Here is a 16,086-nt window from a genome sequence, read left to right on the forward strand (position 1 = left end):
ATTTCCTAGCAGCTGGTCTTTGAGAAGGCGGCATGTATAGTATGTAAGAAAATACGGTATCTTGCAGGCACAACCTATAGCTGTACCCTGGTTGCTGCATTATCATTTAACATTACTAGGTTACTCTACCCTCCAACTCTCACGCAGTTTCAGAACAGCTGAGCCATAGGTTCTCCAGCAGCAAGTTCTGGCCTAGGGGCCTTTTCAGCGGCCCAGTTGCTTATTTTCTTCATTACTCTATTATGGGCTTTACACATAAAACTGCATGATTGTAGCAACCTTGACAACCTGCATGAGGATTGCATTGCTGTATTATTTAGGAAAACAGCAAGGATTTTTGAGCAATCACCAAATGGGTACTCCTAGCGAGGAAGGACCTATGTGCATGTTAAAAAAAAAAAAAAGCAGTATATCTGGATGAAATCAGAAAAATGGCCATTGATTAAAGCAATAATCACCCATCCCTAGAATCACAATGTGTAATTTGGACCAAAGCAATTAGTGGTTTAATATCTTGACTGCTCAAGTTTAGCTATTGTGCTGTTTGTAATCATCGGAGATTGTAGCCAAAAATACACAGCCTTATGCACAACTTCCAGTAAATAACTTGATTTCTTCTACCCAGGTGCGTTTTAGTCCAAATAAAACATACAAGATGACCAGATGATTTACATTTTCCAGCTATAACGTGTGAAGAAGATTCACCAGCTGCGTGCAGTAACGTACAAGTACAAAGTTTCCCTGGAGAACTCAGATTTAAACATTTGGAAATATTGGCTCTTTCTGAGTGTTTTGTTTCACTCCTTCCTTCCCCCCACTCCAACTCTCCCCGCTCCTCCAAAAACCGCAGAACAATTTTAGGATGCACAGAAAGTGAGGAGGAAAAAAGAGACAAAGAGGCACAGCAATACGTGACAATGATCTAGACGATTTTATTTATACACCAACTCCCCAGTTATTGGGCTTTGGCTCTCTATTCTTGACTCATAGACACCTCTAACAAGTTTCCCACGCTGCGCAGGAAGGAATTAAGTTGTATTAGTTATTCATGACTACTGTAAACATATTGTCAAGTTTTCCCAATTTCCTCTCCTCTAAACACACACACAAAACAGTTTTACAAAAAAAGTTCTAGATGACCCTATCTTTCTAGCTCTCGACTCAGTCACACGTTCTCTTTGAAGCTAAAATGCCTTGATGTGAATCTTATCGCCACCGATATCTGCCGCAATCAACACTCTTAGATACATCCAGCTCCAGTCCATCTTTTCCTGAAGACTGTCCTTTTAATGCGTGAGTGGATATTAAGCTCTCACCGAGTGGAGATTGTGCTTTGGAGCGTACCTATCCACGCCTTTTGGCGTTAAGTAGTTTACAGCAAGGACCTCTTGAATGTTTGGCACTTTTTTTTGATCTTACATAGCACCATATATGTCAGCACTATGCTCAGGATTTCCTACAGCACTGCAGTCAATGCCACGGGTTTGGAGAGCGAGCATCAGGGAGCGCTTTCGTCTTCTGCTCGTGTTGCTGGATGTCCTTGGCCCATCACACTGAGCTTGAGTTAAAAGTAATTCTTCGACTTGTTAAGACCTGCCAGCTCGTAAGAGCCTCTCTCTCAGACGCACGGTATCTGCTTAGTCCCTTTGGCTTCACAAGTGCGTACAGAGGCAGTAGGTCTGATTTTGTCCTTAAGACTCTTTCAAGTATTTCTTTCTTCTGGCTCTCAAACAAATCAAGGACAGCAGTAAAACAAGAAAGGAAAATAAATCTTCTGATATATCACAACCACTACAGATTCTTTTCAGTCCTTTTCTTTTACACCTGGCTTCAGTAACGGCACATCTAGCATTTTCTTCACTTTCCTAGCAAGCTGTCCACGCTCTCATTCCCAGCAGCGCGCGAGATGTTCGGAAGCGGTGAGGAGTTCTGTAGAATGGACGCAATGCATAGGCAAGTCCTGTTCTGGGCTCTCTGCCACCCCAGTGTCTCTGCTGTCTCACGGCATGTGTCATTTGCCCTCTGAAATGTTCTGCAGAATTTTGATGAGGTTTTCCAGACCGAAAATATAGCCATGGTCCGGCCCGTCGTAGGTGGTGTGATTGCACTTTGAGCCTTTGTACGTGGTGTGAGCAAAGTCTATCATGCGAATGTCAACTTTGGCATGGCTGCTCCCATGGGACGCGGTGCAGTTTATGTTCTGGAAGCTCCCTTGAGGATAGTTGTCCAAAGTGGCTCCGTTCTCCTTGTGTTCTTGCCCGTCGTAGATGATGAGAAGCGAGCTGGAGTAGAAGCGATAGGAACTCTGCTTTTTAATGACCAGAAGCAAAGCCTTCAGCTGCAGCACGATGGGCTCCAGCAGGTCTGTTCTGAGGTGGTTCCCATTGTGAAGGAACTGGTGGAGGGCTTGCCTGAAGCCTTCAGGGGAGAGTTTCCTTCCGTAATACTTATCTTTGCAAAAAAATTGGCCCGTGTGAGCTTGGTAAACCTTGAATAAAAAGGAAAAAAAGTGATGGGCATCTGAAATTATTTCATTTTTGAAGCGTTCCAAAGGAAAAATATCTTACGGCTTAGAGTTGATCTAACTTGCCTGGCGTCTCTCTGATCCAAGTTGTATATGACAATTTAGGCAGCAGGCTCCTAACTGCAGATGAAACCTTGTCTACACTGCCAGTTTAAACCATTGGTAGCCAGTCCCCGTCCCCCCAGTACAGTTGCCCAGGTTCATACAGCCCTACTGTAGTAGGCATTAAGATTGTACCAGGGCAAATGGAGGCCTATCTCAGCTGAAAACTGGTTTTGCAGGCACAGGTCAACCCGAAAGCTTGCTTAAAAATTGTTCTGCAACTATTTAAGTCGGTCTAATAAAAGATATCAGATTCACCCAAAGAACCTTGTCTCCCCGGGTCAAAACAGTGACTTTCCATAGCGCTATGTTAGCTGCCCCAGTGCCGTGCCTTCGCTCACCTGGTGCTGCACAGCACGCTATTTCCTCAGCCACAGGAATAAAGACTGGCAAGGAAGCTTAGAACAATTTACATGTTCAGCATCTGCTAGCACTATTCTCCATAGGAACTGGAGAAGGGGGATGCACAAGGAGGTTACATCCCTGATGCAATTCATAGGATAATCCGTTCAGTATCAGGCTGGAGAGGGACCTGGCTGACACTGTTTACAACATGCAATACATGAGTCGTATCATAAGAACTATAATAATTATGCGTCACGCACAGGAGAGCGATGTTCTAAACCTTCTCGGAGGCATAAGTGAAGCAGATTGATGGTTTCAGTTTCCAGGAGGAAGTAGCAATCATTTCCATCAAGAGGAGCCAGATAAATGTTTATTTATCCCGAGAGAAATGCATGGGTTTGCATTGATTAAACTAGACAGCTCTTGCAAATGAACCGAGCTTGGACAATTCATGTCCTTTTCCCCTTCTGGACAGCTCCAAGCCGCAGAACGCAGCCAGATTTTCAGCTGGTGTAAACTACCAACACTCATCGGACATGAAGAACGAGCCCCCCCCCGTTTGCAGCAGCTGAGGACTGGGCCTGTAGAGGTGGTTACTCAAATGCATGTTTGGAAGAGCGGAAACACCAAAGGGATCAATGGGCCAAGAGCCCTCCTTACCTGCATCCCACAAATGCGAACTCCCAGCGACCCAGAAGTGCTCTGCTCACACTTCTGTATGTGGCGAGCTTTCTTCTCCTCCGAGGCGTCATCCCCATGCTGCCTGGTACCCATCTTTAAGTCCAGAATGCAAGGGTATTTATACGCTGACACCACGTTTTCGAGCAAGAGAAACTCTGAATAGCACATGTTAAAGGCAAAAGGAATGCCTAATTGAAGGAAGGCTTAGATCAGAGGTGGCCCTATGCATTTCTGGCAGGTCACTTTAAACCGTTCTCGAGCGCAATGAGAACGTGTGACGCACCTTTGTCTACTCACAGCGTAGCAATTGCCCTGGCTGCTAATTTCAGCCAATTTGGTATAGTTGCACCAGCTGCATTTGCCAGTGGCTCCTCTCTAGGGCAGAGGCAGCCCCGGGCTGTCAATCCAGGGCCTTTCATCAGCACTGAATTCGCTTGAGTGCAGCAGGGGAGCAAGGGGCATTAAGCTGCATTAGTCCATGACTAGTGATCAAATGAAGTTGCAGAAGGAGGAAGCAAAGCTACTGCTGCTTTTTTGAACCCTTTATGTTTTGTAATTCCTACATGATTGTGTTTTTAAATATATGGTCCAAAGCACCGTTGGCTTTCGACAGATATCCTTTGATGTAGAGCCTCTTTTAAACAGAGATGGAGAGGATATAGCATATTTGGTTGGCTCCCAGGGGCTTTGGGGCACAGAATAAACCTACACACAAAATGTATGTTGATTATTACTCATTATTAGCAGGCACGGTGCTAGTGACAACCCTACCTCGGTGAGCCCTCCTCAATGCAAAGCAAGTAAAGTGCAACAGGAACAGTTGGAAATAAAAAGGATACGATGAAGTCTATTCTCGTTATATTTGGAGGACATGCGGTTCAGGTGCTGTTGGTGGCAGTGAAGTCCCCAGGGGTTATAGCTGTTTCTTTCTGGCTGGTTTCCATTTGCATCTTCCATGAGTGAAGCAACGCCTGTATGATACTGAAGATCTGTCCTCAACAGCATCTTCCCCGGGCAGCTAGACAAAGTGCACAAAAGAGGCAAATTTGGATTGAAAGCTCCAGAAAGGCAGCAATTTTTTTTCTCCTTTTGTAGTGGCGGAAATTGGATAAGGGTGATTTTCAGGGGATCCCAAAGGAAAAATATTCATTGTGTCCAACCTGCTGAGACCCTTTGTTACTGACTGAAGTACTATGTACTGGAACAAATTAGGCTGTTGCTCCACGTCAGTATTTTTCACTGCAATTTGAGAGTGACTCTGGCTTCCATGAAAGGGTGCCCAGACTCATAGCACTGACGGTTGCAAGGGGGTGCACCCAATATCACCCAAGCAATAGATTGCCTGGCAGCACTGAGTGCAATGGCTGTGCATCTGCTACTTACAGTCCTCAGCAGGCTCCGGCTCACTATCCCTCGTGTGGCTTTTGTGACTACTGAGCTTAGCTGATTGGCTCTCGGAGGGCAGGTGGGCATGCAGCCGCAACCTCTGTCCCCTTCTGCAGTGCACAGCACCTTGGGGGAGTAGGTATAACGCACTCCCTGCTTTCTCCAGAGTTCAGGGGCTGCAATTCTGCTCACGCCCAGGCAGATCAGACAAGCAGCTACTGCAGAAAACAGCCAAAGGTCTGTTTTCTGCAGAGCTATAAACATAGAAGGATGCCTTTGAGGGTGGTGGAGTTGCCCCAGAGTCTCCCATCATGTGTGCGAGTGTCAAATCTGGGTCATTGTATTTGTAGGCAATTCAGTGTGTAAAACGCTGGAAGCTGGTAGGCAGGTGTTGCTAAATCAGGAGTAATACCAGTGAAGCCAGGACAAACTCAATGTTAGGATATCGGCATGATATCTCACGGTCTCAAGGCACTGGAGTAATACAGTCACACCCAGTAGGGTCTCCCACTATGTTGTGCCCACTGTAAACCCTACTCCCATCTGGGCTTCCCACGCACAGGCCTGTGATTATAAATGAGTTCAGCCTGAATTCGGCTTGGATGTGAGCAAAACTAATGCTGCTTTCATGACATCTGGCAGTCACCTGTCTTTGCTGGTCTTGGCGAGCTGGTTGTGACCCCACTTGACAACCATGTGGTCACTGCCACTGCTGCCGCTCGTCCACTTGCACTTGTGCCATATCGCGACTGAAGTCTCCTTGACGGCATTATCCAAGGAGTGGCAAGTCTCAGTTTGCAGGCTGGGGCTGGCTATCAGGCTCAGGTTGCCCATGCTGTCCTTTCGGAGACGCACAGAAATGATACCTTCAAAAAGAAGCCAAGGGAAGGGAAATCACGTGAGTGGGACAAACCACAGAGCAATCACCGCTTGTATTTATTAGATGCCACCCAACTCTGCTTACAACAGCAATATTTAGCAGTCCATTTTCCAGTATGGAGGGTTGAGCTATAGGGACTCCGAATCAGACCCCTCAAGCGCCTGTAAGTGTGGAAAGCAGGCACCGGCTTTTTAGATATCCCCTTCTCCTCTGCTTACTCCACCCCGCACCATGCTGGTTCACATGCAGCCCGCCTGTCCCGTACATCATGTTCCCCATAGTCCAGCTCCTCTCCAGGCAGTCATTCTTTCCAAGCTATGCAACAGCTGAACCAGCAAAGCCCCCGACACAGGACTCTGGAGCACTTGGCTGACTTACAGAGAGGGATTTGGGTCTTGCTCTCAGCCATGGGACAAAGGTTGAGATGTTTTCCGGGAGCAAAACAGGAGAGGGAGCAAATCCTTGACACAAAAATCACAGTGTGCAAACATGTGCTCCATATTAGAGCAGGTGAGGGCTCATCAGCACCCCTACCCGCCAAGCAATCTAGCACTGTCACAAGGAGTTTCAGTGATGAGAGCAGGAAGGAATTGCCTAATGGCCACTCCAGGACTTCAGTCATAAGTGCAGACAGAAACAAGGCATCCCACTTCAAAGCCCTACCTCATCCCCACTGAGCAGAGGGCACCGCCTGTGTTAGTCTCATGGTCTCAAGGCGCTAGAGTGATACGATCACACCTAGTAAGGTCTCTCATTTTAGCCAGCTGGCTGAGCTCCGCACCAAGAGACTGCCGTTTTAGTCCCAGCTCCCGTTCCCACGTTACTCAGAATCACGTAATAGGTTAGAAGAGACCACAGGAGGACACATCTAGTCCAGCTCCCTGCTCAGAGAGACTCAGGTGCATAATAGCCTTGGAAGGTCAGTGTCTTAGCTGCAACCCCTACAGCTGGGAAGCCCGAGGCGCTATGCCCTGGGCCTGAAGTCTGCAGGAGCTGTAGTGCTCAGCCCCCCCTGCAAGCCATCTTGAATCCTGCTCCTAACATCTGTGCGTCAGCTTTTCCCAGCCATCAGGTAGGCATACAGATCCTTACTCCTACAAGAATAACCCTAGCTCTTATATAAGCACTTTCCACTCACGGAACTCAGTCTACACATGGGGAAACAGAGTCACGTCTTGGCTGAAGTCATCCAGCACGCCGGCCGCAGGACTAGGTATAGAAGCCACATCTCCCGAGTCCCAGCCCAGGGCTCTGTCTTTCTGGCCACGTTGCTACAGCCAGGTCTGCAGTTGTAAAACCTCAGCAAGCGCCTACACAAGTAGCGGCATTGCAATGCACACCTATCACTGCGTGTTATAGTATCTTTGCCTGAAAGCATCCATTTCCTTTCCGCAGCTTCCCCCCTTGCTTCTTTATGGGCTGGCGTGTTAAAGGGCCAAATTAATCTGTGGGGTAACTCTACCAAAAATCAACCTTCGATACTAAGTGACAAATAGTATTTTTGGAGCTGCGAATAAAAAAAGGACCACTGCAAACAACCAAAGGAGGACAGGCTCCCCAGGCCCCTCGTCTTATTACTGAAATATCTCATAAGCTGATCTCAGGAAGCAGGGCAGCTGAAACAGTACCTCCGCAGCGTAACCTACTTTAGAACAGTTTGCCCTGTACCAAATGGACTAGGTGAAACGATAGCCGGGTGACAGGGTGATCCAGATTCCAGAGCAATTTTCCTTTTTGCAGGAAGCAACCTGAAATCTCTCTGTGGCTTTGGAGTCACCCCAGGATTACTGACACTGGGACAAAACCAAAGCAAACGTAGAGGCCCAGCTCACCAAGAACATGTGTGCTGGCACGAATAGGGTAACTGGCTTGGCATGCGATGCCCGTATGCTGCCATGGATGTGCTTCAAATCACTGGATGGATCCTTTCGGGGTTAAAGCCCTGTACATTAAACTCTCCTCTCAATTCATGATACTGCCATTGGCTAGCCCAGGAGAACTTGATGATGAACACTGGCTTCCCTTCCCTTATTTATGAGGGTAACAAAATATTCAAGACTGCCATGCATTTTACCTTTGCAGCTTCTACTGTCTTAACTGGGAATGATATGGCTCAAGGACCATGCAACCTTTTACATATTTACCCCTAGCAAAGCCTTCGCGGCAGGGACCGCTGCCGTGGAGTATCAGATGACAGATTACTAATGGTCATGGCTTTCGTATGAGGCAGCTCTGACCTTTCAGAGAAAGGTTGCTAACAGTGGTCTCATGGCTAACGCTAGCACTGTTGAAACTTTCTGTCAACTCTGTCTGGGCCCCTCTGAACATTTTTGAGAGGTACAGAGCGCTACCCTTTTGGTATTAGATCTCGGTCGCCTGAGCTGCTCAGAGCAGTGTCTTTCAATTGAAATCGTTCCAAGTCCTGCTGTAGATATCTTACCTTACACCCACGTGGGTGTCTTACTGGTGCCAAGTCTCTAGGCTTTATGGACCTATGGAGTCATCAACATAAAGAACCCCGATGAAGTAAAGACCTGGTTTTCCTGTCCAACGATCTCTAGGTGCAAACATCCCCAATTCCGGGAGTCTTCGGGGAGAAGATGCGTTTTTGCAGCTTGGAAACAAGGAGATTCTGTTCTCCGAAGCATGTTTGCCAAGAAAAGATAAATATGCAAGCTCCCTTCCTTCCATTTAGAATGAGATTGGAGGCAGAAAATGGAAAAATCAACTGTTCTCCCACCTGGGTGTATTCAGAGTCACAGCTGCTGACTTTATGGACTAAAATGAGTTTTCTGTGGCCTAAATTCCAGCGATCCTGAGCTTCTGTTCAGCTCAGATGGAGTGCAGGGTGTTCAGCACTTCTGAAAACCCGAGCTTAACTTCTTTCTTTAACCCTGCCAGCCCCAAAGCACCAGGACGCCAGGGAGCGAGGGGCTGGACTGAACTCATTCAGGCATCACTCGCAGGGTTATTCTTTCAGTTCCATCTGCCAGTCCACGGGACCGGCGGTCACTTGAAAAGCAAGACAAAATCCAGCGTGCCTCTCTAATTCCCATTTGCATTTTGCAGGGCAAGCAGAGATTTTTCTCATCTTTTTACCCAGACAGACACTATTTCCTATGAAACTACACATCAAGTTCTCTACGTTTAGTTTTCAGAGTATATTCCTCATTAAATGCATCTCTAGTGCTGTGTTGTTCGGTATGGAGCATTTAGACATGAAAAAATGTCCCCATCACAAAAATCTTCCAGTTGACGGAGCTGTGCTGATTTATATCACTCAATGATCTGGCTCTGTAACTGTTACGTTACATGAAACCGGTGCCTCTTAATTATCTTACACAAACAGGCTAATTAACAGGGAGCTCTCTTTCGAAGGCAAAAGGAGCCATCAGGCATCAAAGCCTTAGTCGAATTTAGGCACATAAACACCCTTGAATATGAAAACCTCAGTTTAAATACATTCTTTTTTTTTCATGCTATTTCTCACTTTTGGAAAGGTAGCTAATTTTGTACAGGTCATATAACCGAGGTACATGTGCAAAACAGACACTACGTGGTTTCAGCATATTGGCTGCTATGACGCTTCTCTCTGATTACAACTAGGGGACTATTATCTGACTGCAAAGCTTTGATGCATTTAAGCACTTGTCTTTCATTTCGGTATCGTTGAAAACCCTGCCTGTTCCCTGCAAAGCCGGCTAGGTAGACGCAGAACAGTCACAGAAGCCATCTGCATGCCAGAGGCACCTCTGCTATGCTCAGGAGTTATTTTGCTATGCTTTGCTCGCTGGCGCTTCTCTCAGGAACTTATTTTTAAATTTACAAGTGCATTTATTTACTGCCCTGTGCAATATGAGTCTTAGCAGAACTGGGCCCAAAAATAAATCCATAATTCCAGAGCCAGCTCAAAACCAGACAGGCAGCATTGAGAGACTGGGAAGATAAAAGCTCGTCTCAAGGTCATCTAACCTGCCTGAAATGGAAAAGGGCCTGCCAAGTCTGTGTGGATGCTTTTTAAAGAGCCTAGCTGGGTGGGAAGAGTTAAAGGACAGCATCCCAACACTAATGCCATCGTTGCATAATGGTCTCCAAGTCTCCCAGCGGACTGAAAACAGCAACGAGGAGCATCTACGTGCATGACTCGGTGATGGAGACCTTGCAAATATTCCATCCGATGCCTAATCTTCCCTTCCCTGTTACGTTTTGCCTCTAATTTGCGGACCTTCGTGGCTCTTCCGGTGCAGAGAAGGAAAAACAACTTGCGTTGGCAGAAAAGATTTGTAGAGAGTCGTTGTTTTATTGCCCCACATTGGGACACCATGCTAAAAAAGGGATGGGGGTGGAGGGGAAATTATCAGGCAATCTTTGTACTGGCAGGCTTGGGACTGAAGAGAGGTACAGAAAAATGCTTAAGAGGCATGCGCTTTTGTACCCATGTAATGTTATCAAGTAAATCTCTGCCATTTTGAGAGAGCAGATGGCAGAGGGACAGTTCTTAGGATGTGCTCAGGTGCCATTATCACCGGCATCTTTGTAATCAGGAGGGACAGGCACTTTTATTTAAAAAAAAGAGAGAGAGAGAGAAAAAAAGCCCAGTTTCTCACCTAGCGCAAGAGTCCAGGAAGTGGGGCATTTGGGAAAACAGAACAGAATCGCAAGCCTCCCAAGAAATGCAGGCAGCGCAGAAAAAACTGGGGAAAGGGACGGTTTAAAAATAATCCCACAATGATGGATTCAAACAATGTCTTTGCAAAACCCTGAATTCTCCACTAAACTCAGCGGTCCTTTAAACTGCTAAACAAAGAGAATCACCTGAGCAAGCTGCTCAGAAACATGGGCACGAGGGATGATGAAACCGGCCTGAATGGGTATTACACTGGGTGCTATGTTCAGAACAAGTTCCCTGCTTATTCGGGAGGCAGAGAGCTTATTTCTGACCTCACAGAGCTGAGCTTTTGGCACTGCGGCTGATTTTTATGAGATAGTTGGGCTTATATGTCTGGTTATGTAGAGGTCAGCCTCACAATGGGCCCCAGGTATTGGGCAGGATCGAGGCATGGGTATGCTTAAACTTATCCCATCCCTGCTCCGATTTCTTGTTTCTTGAATTTCAAGCGGCAGCTGCTGGTCACAGGCTTCCAGCCAATGGAGGGCTCGAAAGGAAAGGCCAGATCTGCCTCACCGAGCCCGTTAGCCTCATAAGGGCTGCCAATTTATGCCAAGGCTTGCATGGTTTGTGGTGTTTAGAGACGCTTTCCCATGACCCAGACAGAGACGAGTCCGGGAAGGTGACGGAGTCACCAGATAATTACTTTGAAAACGGGTATGCAACTCCTGGCCCTGCCAGACCTCCTGTGTGAAGTCTGCCAAGTGGCTTAGCTTCTCTTCTGTCTCCGTTCCCCAGGTACGAGCTAGAGCTAGCACGTCCCTGCCTCCCCGGAGAAGGACAGATCCCTTCCTGCAATGGTTCTTAACTTTTGGAGATTCGAGGCATCCCTCAGAAAATGCCGCCTCTTCATTTTCACTTGTTTTTGACTACAGAAAAAATAAGAGAGCAAATCTTCTGTTGCAAGGAAGTCAGAGACCACAGCAAGCCAGAATGCTTTTAACAGTATGGATTCCTATTTGAAACCCCTGAGTTTCTCTTGTGAATTGTGTTCGCGCACATAAAAGTGCTAACATCGTGTGGCAATCCGCAGCACCCTTGAAAGGATCTCAGGGCACCAGGGTGCCGCGGCGCCGGGGCTGAAGATCATTGCTATGCTGGCTGCAAGATGATCAGTGATGGCAAGGCCCACATAAAGCACAGACCGGCAGAAGAGGGGACCCACATACACCTCTTGCAGGTCTCAGTACTGCATTTTGGATATACAAACCTAACTGAAGTCCACGAACAATAACCCCACCTCGCAATTTAGCTCCCCCCCCAGTTATTTTTCTCTAAGGATAATTCTAATGTATATTTTTCTAGATAATAAAGTTCCTGAACTTGGCTTCCAGAGATGCTGAGCACTTGCCGTTCTCCTTATAGATTCCCGCCCCCTCTGAACACCAGGCACGGAGGACTTTTTAGCTCTATGCCACTCCCTATTTCACTCTTCCCAGGCAGGAGGGGATGTAGCCACAGCGCACAGTGCCCCAGCAATCCCCACATGCATTAAGAGTGGATTAAAGCCTCCCTAAGCTGTATCTGTTCAGAAGACCAGTACGTCTGACTCACACTGAAAGAGTTAACAGTTGCCAGCATACAGCAGCTGAACTGAGTCTATCATTCCTAAGCAGCCTTTAAAAATGAACGCTCCCTTATCTTTCAGACTCTGGCCAGGCTGCAGGGGCTGTCAGCTCCCCAACTGCTCTTCTCCCCGCAGTCCCAGGGGCACCAGGGCTGGTGGTTATGCATTGCAACCCTCAGAGCCTCACTAACAAAAGGTCGAGTTATTGCCAAGTGAAGGAATGACAGGTCACAGGCCACCCCGCCCCGCCCCAGCAAAATGCCACCTACATTTAAAGAGAGGCCTATTTCAAGGACTCATGTCCATTAAGAAGTGAAAGGCATCCTCTCTGCAAGGGCAGTTGTGTGCAACATCTATCTGGCTGCCGCAGCTCCTCCTCAGAGGTGGCTGCATTTTGTTGGCCCTTCATCTTTGTAGTCACACTTTGGAGTTCTTCAAGGAAAAAAAAAGACATTATAGGAACGTATCCTCTTATTTTCTGCAGGCATCCATTACTTTTCATCAGGTAAAGAGCTGCATGGAGCAGTTAAACAACTCTGTGGCTTGGAGACATGCAACTTCTTACCCATTTCTCTCATTCGCTGAACAAGGGGTAGGGCAGAACTTGCCATTCTTACTTAGGCAAGACTCCCAAGGACTGGGCCCTAGGAAAGGAAGTACTGAGATTTCATATTGTTCCAGTTTTTGCTTTGGGTTTTTTTTTTTCAAATTGCTGAGGTTTCAGTGAGCTCAGAGACCCCAGAATAAAACCTGCAAGAAATACACTAAAATAACAAGGACAAACTTTACTAATGACAAGTGCCAGGCTAGAAATCACCAACCACACAAATGTCAATGGGGAAATGACTGGCGCAGCAGCAGATCACAAAGGGAAATGAGTCAACAGGATCTTGCTGATGCAAAAAAAGCCAAAGTAGCCTGGAGTCAACAAGCAGAAGCATCGACCATTGGAGGTGAAATCACCCATCCGGTTTACTCAGAGCTGGAGTACCGTGTCCAGTTTGGGACGTGGCGATTGAAGAAAGGTGTTGAGAGAGTCCAGAGGAGAGCAACAAAAATGATGAGCTACCTGGAAAACATGACTGATGGGGAAAGACGGGAAGAATTGGGTTTGTTTAGTCTCAAAAGGGAGGCCTGAAGGGAGACATAAGTCTTCCAAGATGTGAAAGGTTGCTGCGAACAGGAAGGTTATAAACTGCTGTCCACGTCCACGGGGGATAGGACAAGATGTAGTGGGTTTAAATCGCAACGAGGGTGATTTAGGATAGACATTAGGAAAAACTTTCTAACTGTAAAGGAAGTTAACCACTGGAACAGATTACCTGGGAGACTGTGGCATCTCCATCAGCGGAGGTTATTAAGAGCCACTTAGACACATTTCTAATCAGGAGTGGTTTAAGGCAGTGATTCCCAACCAGGATGCTGTGGCAAGTGTGCAAACATCTATGCACCAATCGCAAGATAAACCAAAAGAGTTCAAATAGGGATCTAGAGCACCCAAAACATGGGTCTGAGTTCTCTTCAAGAGAAGAAGTGCTCTCTTCCTTTTCTGCGCTCAGAAAACAAGTGAAAGCTAAGCACTGGTGTTCTCCGGGGTGCCTTGAGCCGAAAAAGGTTGAGACCTGCTGGTTTAAGGTAAAGCTGCTCTTGCCCTGAGCAGGGGCTGGATTAGATGACTTCCAGAGGACTCATCCAACCTTATTATTTCTGCGTCAGATCATGTGCGTGGATAAGGGTGCTTGCATACTAGGAGAAAGAATAAGGATGTGCGTGTGGTGGATGCACGGACTGAATGAGAGGAGATGGGATAAAGGGAGGGGGGTATGGGGCAGCAAAATGAAGTCCCTTGCTTGGCTGTGCCAGGATCTGTCTCCAGGGAACCCCCTTCCCAACCCACTGACAAGAAAGCACCAGACCCACATATAATCCTGCTGGCATATAATCAGTGACACCCCAGCTGCTGGGCACATCTGGCGCACTCGTTTACCAGGCTCTGTGAGCCAGCAGCAGGGAAGTATGAGGGTGCACTGGGCAATCTTTATATAGGAAGAGGCAGCAGCTCACATGCACGCTACGAATCCTTCCCTTACAACGGGTCCAGAAGCAGGATTCACACCCCGCTCAGAGTCCCCTTCAAACGCTGTCTCCACCTCCCCTGGAAACAGTTGGCCGCCTGCTGTCACGCAGGCCCCGAGCTCACTGCAGCTTCATTAGTGCATGTTAATCTCTGCAGCAGGAGAATAAAAGCAGGAGAAGAAAGAAGGAATAAAGGGTTTGCAATGAGAGAAACCCTCCCTGCTTCCTCAGGAGGGTGGTCTCACATCTGTCCGAGCTCTGAGCAAGGAACGGAGGGGGCCAAAGGGTAAGAAAGAAGCAAGAACAGAAGACTCAGGTAGGCTGAAATGTGTGTCAGCCTGACAATGGCTTGTACACCCGCTGTAATGTCTCGGGGCTACCATCAGATCTGGGAAAACCAGGAAACTATACTTGCACACCCGCTGTAACGCCTCGGGACTACCATCAGACCTGGGAAATCCAGGAAACTATACTTGCACACCTGCTGTAACATCTCAGGGCTACCATCAGATCTGGGAAATCCAGGAAACTACTTGCACACCCCCTGTAACATCTCAGGGCTACCGTCAGGCCTAGGAAATCCAGGAACCTATACAAGCAGCCATTTGCTAGGGAAGACTTGGGGGAGCTCTCAGGAGCAGAACCGTACCACCAACCCTCCCTGCATTGGCCTTCCACAGCTCACCAAAAAACAAAACCCTCCAGAAATGTTGCGAGGAGGAGCTGCTGGCTGGAAGGAGCTACTTGGTGCTGCAGAGGCAGCCGCAGCGCTCCTTGGACTGAAGCAGTGCTCAGCAGGAGGCCTGTTCTTTCCCAGGCTGGTCACCTACGTCTCCTCGGGCAGGTGAGACATAGGCAGGTGGCACCTGACTGCAAACATGACGGCACACCATACCAAGCTGGGCACGGCTCAGCGTCACATTACAAATGCGGCTGAGGCAGACCTGCAGCCTCAAGTGGAAAGAAGCTCCAACTTGGGTGCTAAAGGACTACCCCGCAATAGCTTTTCTGTCTCTTTGGAAAAGCCTTCCCCTCTTACGCTGCCCACTCCCTCTTCTTGGATTGTCATTCAACCACCTAATCCTCCTCGCATTTACACTGTCACAGCCACTCAGAAGGTGACCCAGAATGTGTGACCGTAACTAGGACAGGCCAAAGCTGAATGTACAGTATCGGTCACACATGCGTGTTGTCCCTAAAACAGTTCTTACCGTGCCGAGCATGAACTAACCTCTGTTGAACTGACAGTGAGAGGTTGCCCCAACAGCAGAGCGGGTGCAACTTTGTGCTGGGACACTCCTATTGCAGATTAAACCTGGCTCACATCAGTTAGACACCAGGTAAATGCAATGCAACCTCGCACCTTTAGTTAAACAGGTGCAACTTTTGTGTCAACAAGCAGTCAGCTAAGATGTAATTCTCCTCCCTTTCTTGCTGGTGTAAGTGCAGAGCAGATGTGCTGGGCCAAGTGGAGCGCTACTGGTCTTAAACTGGTGTGAGACCTGAATCGGCCCATTATACTCCAGGCTGGGAGGAAAACGGAAGGGCTGGCTGGCTTCACTCACTGGTATTATTGTAATGTTGGGCACATTACACCGGATCACCATCGGATGCAATTTGGGGAAACCCTGCTGTATGACAGCTAGGGACTTAGCCAGTTTAGTATCTAACACTGCCAGTGCACTGGCTTTCCAGATAGGGCCAAATTCAGATTCTGGTGTATTAGCATAAACCTGGAAGAGAAAATGGGAATTTCTTGAGATTTACAGAAGAACCATTAACAGCAGAACCTAGTCTTGTCTGACCACACCAAATGGGTCACAGGAAATGTCAGGCTTACCAACATCTGGCTGGCA

The 16,086-nt window shown here is 47.6% G+C and overlaps 1 protein-coding gene across 2 annotated transcripts in view; it reads right to left on the reverse strand.

Annotated features, from left to right (window-relative positions):
* Positions 1-898: 898 nt before the first annotated feature.
* IP6K3 (inositol hexakisphosphate kinase 3) overlaps positions 899-16,086 on the reverse strand; it is a 38,361-nt gene continuing 23,173 nt past the window's right edge. For both annotated transcript variants that reach the window (XM_019546710.1, XM_019546709.1), the window contains exons 3-6: positions 5,685-5,904; positions 4,492-4,670; positions 3,632-3,807; positions 899-2,488 (exon numbers count right to left, since the gene is read on the reverse strand). In XM_019546710.1, coding sequence (XP_019402255.1) covers positions 2,012-2,488; positions 3,632-3,807; positions 4,492-4,670; positions 5,685-5,904 — 1,052 coding nt within the window. In that variant the 3' untranslated portion in view covers positions 899-2,011. The remainder of the gene's footprint in view (positions 2,489-3,631; positions 3,808-4,491; positions 4,671-5,684; positions 5,905-16,086) is intronic.

The sequence above is a fragment of the Crocodylus porosus genome, unplaced genomic scaffold (genome assembly GCF_001723895.1).
Source record: "Crocodylus porosus isolate Cpor-Errol unplaced genomic scaffold, CroPor_comp1, whole genome shotgun sequence".
NCBI lineage: Eukaryota > Metazoa > Chordata > Crocodylia > Crocodylidae > Crocodylus > Crocodylus porosus.